An 11,311-nucleotide genomic window follows, 5' to 3' on the forward strand; every position below is an offset into this window, starting at 1 on the left:
GTGACCCCTTTAGGGCCCCATAAAATTGGACCCCCGTCCCAAACTTTACCAAACATTGGTGTTCATGCAAGGAGAGTCCCTTGCAGCTAGGCTGAAAATTTTGTAACCTCAAAAAATGGCCCTCCAGAGCTCCTCAAAGAATTTCCAATCGGGAAAAACCTGGGGAAAGTCAAAACAAACCAAAAAAAAAAGCCGAATGCATATTTGGTTTTTTCAGCGATTGGCTTAGGCTTGATTCCCAGTTTTGTTATTCAGATGAAATTAGGGCTGAAAGAAGCCAAAAAGACTTTTTTCGAGTTTATTTTCAGTTTGAGAAACCTGATATGCACAGCCCTAGTATGAGTTTAAAGAAATATAAACCTCAATCTCTAATATATGTGTAGGTGTTATGATGTGTATTACTGCATATAGATAATACAACTCTGTCTTTAGTGCAAGGCCAAAGAACTACCAGCATGTTCTATCCTTGGTATTCGCTATAAAGGAAATCAATGAAAACCCTGAGATCGTACCAAATGTCAGCCTGGGGTTCCACATCTATGACAGTTACTTGAATGCAAGGATGACTCATCACAATACCCTGAAACTTCTGTCCACCCAGGAAAGGATTATCCCCAACTACAACTGTAACAACCAAATGAATCTGGTAGCTGTTATTGGGGGACTTGATTCTGAAATCTCCCTACAAATATCTAACATCTTAGGCATCTACAAAATTCCACAGGTAAAATGAGCTCATGGTATATGAAGCATTTTGAAGTCAAGATTAATATTTGCTCTTTCGCTATATTCTCAGGAGGTCCCCCCCACCCAGCTTTTTGAAGAAAAAGTGCATAATGGCAAGATGTATGTCACAAGCTTTGGTCATTTTTCAAGAAAATATCTATGCTGAGGAAAGCAGGTTTTTACAGCCCCTAGGGTAGAGCATTGTTTGACTTATGATGACCCCATGAGGTTTTCAAAGCAGGAAACATTCAGAGATAGTTTGCCATCTCCTGCCTATGCATATGACCCTGGACTTTCTTGGTGGTCTCCCATCCAAGTACTGATCAGAGCTGACTCTTCTTAGCTTCCAAAATCTAACAAGTTCGGGCTAGCTTGGGCTTGGTATGCTTCATTTTTTAACGGCAGCAATAATTTGGACAATGTATTGGTATTTTTGTGGTTCAGGAATTCTGCATGAATATTTCTATTTGATGCATCTGTTCCTCTGAGTGGAATAGTTTGTGGTCAATCAGAAACAAACTTTAACTCCCGAAAGGCATTAAGTATCCTACAACAATGAAAGATTTTCCATTGGTGGTGGTGGAAAGCATCATCTTATGGTGACCCCACAGGGTTTCCAAGGGAAGAGATGAATAGAGGTGGTTTGCCATTGCCTACCTCTATGTAGCAACCCTAGACTTCCTTGATGGTCCCCCATCTAAGTACTAATCAGAGCCAACCCTGCTTAGCTTCTGTGATCTAACAATATTGGGCTATTCTGGCTAGGGCTGTCTGCGTCTTACTGTAGTTTATTTTTAAATTTCAGATTGCCTACTGTGTATTTCCTCCAGTGCTTAATGCTAACACCCAGTTCCCTTCCTTCTACCGGATGATTCCCAATGAAGCATTTCAGTACAGAGGGATTATCCTTCTGCTTCTGCATTTCCAATGGACATGGGTCGGTATCATTGCGGCAGATGATGATAAAGGAGAACAATTCATGAGGACCTTGATACCAATGCTTTCTCAAGAAAGCATCTGTACAGCCCACATTGAAAAAACACCACCCCTGTCTCAAGTTTTAGAGATGGCTCAACCTTTCGAACAGGTTCTGGCCAAGGCCGTTTCATTAAATAACCCCAAAGTCCAAGTATTCATAGTAAATGCAGATCCACAGACCACCTCATGTTTAAAATGGTTTATACACTTGGGAATTTTGCACGGCATGCTACGATCTGTTGGTAAGGTTTGGGTTATGACAGCCCACTGGGATTTCTCAACACAGACAGTGCATAGGGATTTTGATATACAGAACTTCCATGGGGCCTTGTCATTTGCAATCCACTCCGAACCAGTTCTGGGGTTTCCAAAATTCCTTCAGATGCTACATCCAGACTCACCAAATGGTGATGGCTTTATCAAAATCTTCTGGGAACAAGCATTCAGCTGTTTGTTTTTGGATTTTAAAGAGAGCAAGGAGAATGAAGAAATCTGCACTGGACAAGAGAAGCTGGAGAGCCTACCAGGAGCTCTTTTTGAAATGAGCATGACTGGCCAAAGCTACAGTATCTACAATGCAGTCTATGCCATGGCACATGCTTTGCATAAGATGTACACATCCAGGGCTACATTTAGCTCCTTGGTGAACAGAAGAAGACTGCATCTTCCAACTATGCAGCCCTGGAAAGTAAGGTTTAACATCCAAAACAGATCTCGTGTTATGGCTAGTCACAGAGAGACGACAAAGTGGTCAAAATGTATATACATGTTTCCTTTAAACCTTCTGTCTTCCCCATGTTGATGACTTCAGCTGCCTTTTAGATCAGGGGATCCCAAAATGTTTGAACCTGCAGAAACCTTTGGATTTTAGAGAGGGGGTTCTGAGTACTACTCCAAATGGCAGCATTAGAGGCACAGCCAAACCCAAGATGGCCTGCCCCAGTGGCAGACCCAAACCCAAGATGACTTGCACCAAAGGTGGAGCCAAACACAATGCCTCCATCTTCACATTGCAAAAATAAGGGGGAGGGGGGATAAAAAGAAATGAAGGGAATCTCAAAAAAAGAGGGAAGGAGAAAGAGATTGGGGAATAATGTAGTGTCATCGGCATATCTCAAATTATTAATGTTCCTCCCTCCAACTTTCACTCCACCTTCATCTAAATCTAATCCAGTTTTCCTAATTATATGTTCTGCATATAGAGTGAAGCGATAGGGAGATAAAATACTCCTTGTCTGACACCTTTGCCAATTGGAAACCATTCCGTTTCTCCATAATCTGTTCTAACTGTGGCCCCTTGTCCAGAGTACAGATTGCACATCAAAATGATCAGATGTAGAGGCCCTCCCATTTCCTTTAAAACTAGCCATAGCTTTTCGTGATCCACATAGTCAAAAGCTTTGCTGTAATCTATGAAACACAAGCTGATTTTCTTCTGAAATTCTCTCGTATACTCCAGTAACCAGCATATATTTGCAATATGATCTCTAGTGCCTCTTCCTTTTCTGAAACCAGCTTGAACATCAGGCATTTCTCGTTCCATATATGGTAACAGCCTTTGCTGTAAGATTTTGAGCATCACTTTACTTGTGTGAGAAATTAATGCGATGGTCTGATAGTTGCTGCAATCTTTGATGCCACCTTTCTTGGGAATTGGAATGTAAATGGATCGTTTCCAGTCTGTGGGCCATTCTTTTATTTTCCATATCTGTTGGCATATTCTTGTCAAGATTTTGATGGATTCCGTTTCTGTGGCTTGGAATAGCTCTATTGATATCCCATCTGCTCCTGGTGATTTGTTTCTCCCAATTGCTCTCAGTGCTGCTTTCACTTCACTTTCTAAAACTGTAGGTTCTTCTTCAAAAGATTCTTCTTGGAAATATTTTGTTATCCTTTCATCTCTTCTGTATAGTTCTTCAGTGTATTGTTCCCACCTTTTCTTTATTTTGTCCTGTTCAGTTAATGTATTTCCATGCTGATCATACAGCATGCTTAACCTTGCTTTAAATTTCCCTTTGATTTCTTGGATCTTGTGGAACAGATCTCTTGTTCTTCCTTTTTTGTTGTTCTCTTCTATTTCTTTACACTGGTTATTATAATAGGTCTCTTTGTCTCTACGTGCGAGTCGCTGGAATGTTGCACTTAGACTTTTGATTCTATTTCTGTCACCTTTTACTTTTGCTTCTCGTCTATCTTTGGCAATTTTAATAGTTTCCTCAGACATCCATTGAGGTTTTTAATTTCTTTTGAGTACAGGAATAGTCTTTGCACATTCTTCCTTGATAATATCTCTAGTTTCCACCCATAGTTCTTCAGGTTTACATTCACTTGAACTCAGTAATGCAAATCTGTTCCTTACATGGTCTTCAAACTCTTCCGGAATATTGCTTAGATTGTATTTTGGTGCTATGAATGTTTTGGTGTTTTTCTTAAGCTTTATCTTGATTTTTAATATTATCAATTCATGATCTGTACCTCAGTCAGCTCCTGGTCTTGTTTTGGCCAAGAGAATAGAGCTTCTCCATCTTCTGCTTCCAATTATGTAATCTATTTGATTTCTATACTGGCCATCTGGTGATATCCATGTATACAATCATCTATTTGGTTGCCTGAAACATGTGTTTGCAATGAACAGATTGTAGTCTTCACAGAATTCTATGAGGCATTCTCCTGCTTCATTCTGTGCTCCTAGCTCAAATCTGCCAACAACATTTGATTCTGCTTTGTTTCCTACTTTTGCATTCCAATCACCTATGATTATCAGCATATCTTGTTTAGTTGTGTGATCAATTTCTTCCTGAACGCTGGCATAAAAACTTTCAATTTCTTCCTCATCAGCATCTGTAGTTGGGGCATAAACTTGAATGATGCTTATGTTGATAGGCTTTCCCTGAAGTCTGGTTGATATTATTTGGTCAGACTTTGCATTATAGCTCCTGACTGCCTTTGCTACATCTTGCCTCACTATTAAAGCAACTCCATTTCTTCTCTTTTTGTCATTCCCTGAATAAAACACTTTGTAATTTTCTGATTGAAAATGTCCTAATCCAGTCCACTTTAATCCACTTACTCCCAGGACTGAAATGTCCATACGTTCCATTTCTTGTTTAACAATTTCAAGCTTACCCCGATTCATGCTTCTCACATTCCATGTTCCTATTATATGCGTCGAACAGCTTCGAACTTTCCTTTTGCATCTATTCATGTCAACCACTGAATGTCCTTTCAGCTTTAGTCCAATTGCATGTTCTCTAGAGCACAACAAACTAACGATTGTGCTTGCAATATTTAAAGTTATTCAATTTGCTAGGATACATTGTAAAACATACACTTGCTTCTTTCGATCCAGCTAAATTCTTTCTTGAGGAGAATCTCATTCAACAACAGCGCTGGGGAAAAGGTGTTTCTTGATGATAACGGTGAATTAGCGACTGGATTTGATATTATAAACTGGGTTACTTTCCCTAACCAAACCTTTTCTCAAGTGAAAGTAGGAAGGATGGATCCACAGGTTCCATTGGACAGACAGTTCACCATTCATGGGGCAGCTATCACATGGCACACCATTTTTAATCAGGTGAGATCCCATTGTGTGTCTGTAAAGTGCCATCAAGTCTCTGTCAACCTATGGCAACCCTGTAGGGTTTTCAAGGCAAGAGACTAACAGAGGTGGTTTGCCATTACCTTCCTCTGCACAACAACCCTGATATTCCTTGGTGGTCTTCCATCCAATTACTAACCAGGGCCAACCCTGCTCAGCTTCTGAGATCTGACAAGATCAGGCTAGCCTGGGCCATCCAGGTCAAGGCAAGATCCAATTAGAGGTTCTAAAATAACAACACTGAACAGCTCACATTGGGTCAGATCCAACCAGCTTTTCTGCTGGTGAAAAGGGAAGGAGGAAGCCCCTTTGACCTCCCACAAATGTTGTGCAGGGGATCATGGGAGCTGCATGGATAAATGTTGGGTGGGAGAAGCAACAGGGATGCACTCCCCCCTGTCATTCTCCCAGTGAAGATCATCCATCAGTGTGACCAAGGCCATTTGTATCCCAAACCCAGGCCTGAATCCCAATTGAAATGGGTTTAGACAATCCATTGACTCCAAGAGAATGGGAATGGGTGAGATTAAGTAAAAACAAAACAAAACACCTGGCTAGATCCAACCACTTCATATCTTTTCATAGATACTAAAGGAAGACTACAATTATACATGGTTTTCAAAATGCTTTTATTCTCTTTGAAGGTATTATTTGACACCAAATTGGAAGCTTTTTCCAAAATCAACTAGGTCATTATTCCTTCTATCAGTTATAAGGGTCTCTCTTGGAGAAGCAACTTTTCTCTTAATTGCATGAGGTAATTTGTTTGATGGGTAGCCAACTATTGTAGTTTCCTTTGTTTGTGGCTAGGTCCTACCTCTTGCTGTGTGCAATGATCACTGCCCTCCAGGTTTCAGCAAGAAAAAGAAGGAGGGGGAGTTGTTTTGCTGCTATGACTGTGCTTCATGTCCAGATGGGAAGATTTCAGACAGGAAAGGTAGGAAAGATAGGGAAGATAATTCAAGTACTATGAAGGTATCATGCATTGTTTTTATGCATATTCCCTTGTTTATCTCATAAGGTTTTCAATTTTGGAATTCTATGCTTCACAGTTTCTATGATCCCTAAACCACAACCACAATATCTATGTGAAAATGGTATATCTAATATATGGCCTTCCAAAGCAAAAGGCATTGAATGGGGGCGTCTGAAGATTACACAGGCCAGGATTTTCCAGTACCCTTCATGTTTGGCACTGTAACTCCCAAGACCATCGTGAGGCGGATGAACATTTTTTAGACTCCTACTTTCATTTGCCAAGGAGTTGTGCATACCACAGCTAGACAGACAGACGGATGGATGCCAGATGGCTGGCCAGATCCTTTTATTATTATAGATGACCCACATGGAGTTTGGAGGTGGTGTGGAATTTTTCAGGTTCAGGTATATTGGACCCGAAAATTTTGGAAAAAGCCATACACACGCACACACACACGCACACATATTGGTATGGGGATTCGGCTTTTCCCAGATTTTTCAAAAAAATTCAGGTCTACTAAACCCAAACCTGAAAAATACCGGGGGGAAATGGTGTACACCCCTAACTTTTACCTATAGTTTCGGATGCATTATGCATTGTTTCCAAGTCAAAAACACAGGGAGTGGGGGGTTCTGGATTTTGTAGGATCCTCCATTCCTTTCATGTTTGCCACTGCAGCACCCACCATCATATTGAACCCAGAATCTGATTTTGAGGATCCTAGTTTTATTTTTGAATGAGTTATGCCTTCCCAGGCAGCTGTAGCTTCCAGTGCAAACAGTATCTGGGGTGGAGGGAGGAGAAAAGTGGCATGCCTATTTTTTTAAACAATCATGAAAATATGCAGACTACTGAGATGAATCCATTCATTTCTCTTGACATGAGCTTGTATATGTCATAAAAAGGCCTATATGGCTTCGGACAGGGGAATCTGAAGGACCGTCTTCTCCCAAATGTTCCTGTCTGGGAGCTAAGATCAAAGGGAGAGGCCCTCTTGACTGTCCCGTTGACCAAAGAAGCTCATCTGGTGGGTACATGAGAGTAAGCAGGCCCATAATTAGGAACAACCTCCCCAGGGAGGTATGCCTGGCACCCTAACCCTTGATCTTTAGGAAGCAGCTGAAGACAGTTTTATTCATGGCTTCATTTGATTAGTCGGTTAGTTCTTCTGCCCACTGATAGTTTAAATGATTGATTTTAACCTAGTGGTTTTTATGTATTTTTATGCATTTTATTGCTAGATTCAAGTCAAGTATCAGAGTCCAACAAGATTTTCGGGGTATAAGCTTTCAAGGGTCAAAGTTCCCTTCACCAGAGTCAAAAGCTCCCTTTGACTCTTGAAAGCTTATATCCTGAAAATCTTGTTGGTCTCTAAAGTGCTACTGGACTCAAATCTAGCTGTTCTACTGTAGATCAACAGAGCTCCCCTCTGAAACTATCTTAATGTATTTTATTGTATTTGATTATTATTTAGATTGTAAGCCCCTTGATTCCTATAAAGTAGAAAAGCAGTAAATAAAAGTTTTAGGGGACATGATTGGGGCATTAACACAGCATCTTTTCTATTTTTCAGACATGGATGATTGTTTCCGATGCCCAGAAGATCAATATCCCAACAAGAACCGGGATGAATGTCTTCCCAAGGTCCATAACTTCCTCTCTTTCTCTGAACCTTTGGGGATCACTTTGGTGTCCTTGGCTCTATCTTTTTCTCTGATCACAGCTTTGGTGCTGGGGATTTTCATTAGGCACCGGAACACTCCCATTGTCAAAGCCAACAATCGGGACCTCACTTATACTCTGCTCATCCTCCTATTGCTCTGCTTCCTCAGCTCCTTGTTATTCATTGGTCGCCCTCAGACAGTGACGTGCTATTTCAGGCAAACAGCATTTGGCATCATCTTCTCAATGGTGGTGTCTTGTGTCTTGGCAAAAACAATCATTGTTCTTTTGGCTTTCATGGCTACCAAGCCAGGGACCAGAATGAGGAAATCGGTGGGGAAAGGACTGGCAAACTCTATCCTTCTCTTTTGTTCTTTTATCCAAGTAGTTGTTTGTGCTGTGTGGCTCTGTACTTCTCCCCCATTCCCAAATTTTAACATGCATTCTATGGATAAAGAAATCATAGTGGAATGCAATGAAGGGTCATCTATGATGTTTTATTGTGTTCTGGGCTACCTGGGGTTTCTGGCCATGGTCAGCTTCATGGTGGCTTTCCTAGCCAGGAAATTGCCAGACAGTTTCAATGAAGCCAAGTTTATCTCTTTCAGCATGTTGGTTTTTTTCAGTGTTTGGTTGTCCTTCATTCCATCTTACCTCAGCACCAAGGGAAAATATATGGTAGCTGTGGAAATCTTCTCTATCTTGGTTTCCAGTGCTGGATTACTGGGTTTTATCTTTTTCCCTAAATGCTACATAATTATTTTTAGGCCTTGGTTGAACTGCAAGGCACAGTTAATAAGGAAATATTAGTAGCATGGTAGGTGACTGAGATGACCTCTTTTGTATTATCCTTCAATAGTGCTGTTTATCTTGAAAGTACAACCGATAAACACTGTTCAACTGTCCTTCCTCTTTTTCTATTTGTTGTCCTCTGCTGAAGCAGCACTGATAGAGAAGGAAGAAGGAGGAGGAGGAGGAGGAGGAGGAGTAGTAGTAGTAGTTGGTTTTTATATGCCGACCTTCTCTACCACTTAAGGAAGAATCAAACCTGCTTACAAACACCTTCCCTTCCTATCCCCACAACAGACATCCTGTCAGTTAAGGGGGACTAAGAGAGCTCAATTATTCTTTCTTGTTCTTTTATTCAAGCTAGTATATATATTGCATGCCTATGTACTGTTCCTCCATTCCCTGATTTTGACATGTATTCCCTGGCTGAAGAAGTCACAGTAGAATGTAATGAAGGGTCAGTAGTTATGTGTTATTGTGTTTTTGGATAGCTGGGATTCCTGGCCATTCTCAGCTTCACTGTGGCTTTCCTAGCCAGTAGGGCTGTCAAAAAAAAAAAAATTCGGTACAGTTCAGATTCGGCCGAATTTGGCCCTTGTGGGTTCGGTACGTGCCGAAGTCCGAACTCCCCCACTTCGGATCCGTTCAATTCGGCGGGAATTCAAAGTTCGGAAAAAAAATTCGGCCTAATAAAGCCATTAAAAACACAATCGTGCCTTTCCGCGGCTCTGGGGGGGCATTTTTGGGCTTAGAGGTCCCAAACTTTCAGCAGAGCTTCAAAGGACATATATTGAAAGACTCCCCAAGTTTTGTAAAGATTGGGTCAGGGGGGGCTGAGATATGGGCCCTGAAAGGGGTCCCACCCACCCTTAATGTGCATCTCTCAGCAGAGCTTTGCCCAGGCACAAAGCTCCCAGCCCCGACAAACAGCTGATGAGAGCAAGGGCGGGGCAGGTGCTAAGAACTTTGCAAAGCAACACAACTGAAAAGCAACACCTTTGCAAACATGCAAAGGGCGGGGCAGGTGTGAAGAATTTTGCAAAACAATACAACTGCAAAGCAACACAAGCACGCAATGCAACACCTTTGCAACAGTGCAAAGCAACACCTGACACCTGGGAGTTTGCATACCATGGAAAGGGACAGAGGCAGCTAGCTATGCATAATGAGCAGGAGGGGGTGGAATTTCTCCTTTTGCATTGGACTTGGGACCAGGCAGATGCATTCTTTAAGTCACCATTTGAAAACCAGTTTTGAGCAAGCATCAAAATAACCTAACTGATCTTATGAATGAGGAAAAACCTGAAGAATAAAAATGAAGCCCCCCCCCCTCAAACCAGGGAGAGAGAGACTGGAGGGGGAACACACACCCCAGGCAGAACCGGCAAAAGCCCCCTTTGGCTTCCCCCCCACCCACAGAAACTGCCCCCCCACACACACACACAGACTCTGCTTTCCCCGACACACACACAGAAAAGAAAAATTATAGATTAAAGCCCCCAAAGGGGTCTTACTGTGGCTGTCTTCTGTTCCAGCAGGAGGGGCTGGGAGGCTGGGTAATCCAATATGATTCCATTTGTATCCAATATAAGATCCATATGTATGCATCTCTCGAGGGTGATCCATTCATCCCAATAGGGAAAAGGGGAAAGCCCATATCTCGGGGGGCCCTGACCCAATGTTTACAAAACTTGGGTGGTCTCTTAAAAAGCCTTGTCTGAAGCTCCGCTGAAAGTTTGGGGTCGGCACACCCAAAAATGTGCCCCCTGCAGCCACGGAAAGAGAAAAGGGGGGAGCCGAGATTTCAGCCCCCACTGAACCCATCTTTACAAAACTTGGGTGGTCTCTTAAGAGGGATTGTCTGAAGCTATGATAAAAGTTTGGGGGCTGCACCCCCAAAAAAGCGCCCCCTGCAGCCACGAAAATGGAAAAGGGGGGAGAGGAAAAAGGGGTGGAGCCCATATCTCGGGACCCCCTGACCCAATGTTTACAAAACTTGGGGGGTATCTTAAGAAGCCTTGTCTGATGCTCCGCTGAAGGTTTGGGGTCGGCACACCCAAAAATGCGCCCTCTGCAGCCATGGAAAGAAAAAGGGGGGGAGCCCATATCTCGGGACCCCCTGACCCAATGTTTACAAAACTTGGGTGGTCTCTTAAGAAAACTTGTCTGAATATCCCCTGAAAGTTTGGGGTCTGTACCCCAAAAAATGCGCCCCCTGCAGCCACGGAAAGGAGCGAATGTGCACAAGCACCCCCTCACACACACATGAGGATTTCCCTCTCTCTATCTCTTTCCCCGGCCGGCCGCACATCAGCTGATTTCTCCAGTACTCAATCCTGACTGATTGGCCAGAAGAAGACCCAGCTTGACCACCGATTGGCCGGGGGAGGAGAATGCTGCTTACTGACGGTTATGCTGCTTACTGGCGGCCCCTGTTGCGTACAGGCAGGGACCAGGCAGAGGTGCTTGGCTTCTGACTCCACTCCCAGCAATGGAGAGTACTGGGGGGAGCAGAACCTGTCGCAGTTTACTCTTCCCGGTAGTGTGGGTGGACTGAGTGTGTAACCAAGGCAGCA

At 42.7% G+C, this 11,311-nt stretch overlaps 1 protein-coding gene across 1 annotated transcript; it reads left to right on the forward strand.

Moving 5' to 3' along the window:
• The first annotated feature begins 562 nt into the window (after positions 1-562).
• LOC130490860 (vomeronasal type-2 receptor 26-like) lies at positions 563-8,756 on the forward strand. Its single transcript, XM_056864664.1, has 5 exons — positions 563-724; positions 1,532-2,392; positions 5,054-5,281; positions 6,116-6,242; positions 7,858-8,756. Exons 1-5 carry the CDS (start codon positions 563-565, stop codon positions 8,754-8,756), a joined length of 2,277 nt encoding a protein of 758 aa, XP_056720642.1.
• The last annotated feature ends 2,555 nt before the right edge of the window (positions 8,757-11,311 follow it).

This window comes from Euleptes europaea, chromosome 18 (genome assembly GCF_029931775.1).
Source record: "Euleptes europaea isolate rEulEur1 chromosome 18, rEulEur1.hap1, whole genome shotgun sequence".
Lineage (NCBI taxonomy): Eukaryota > Metazoa > Chordata > Lepidosauria > Squamata > Sphaerodactylidae > Euleptes > Euleptes europaea.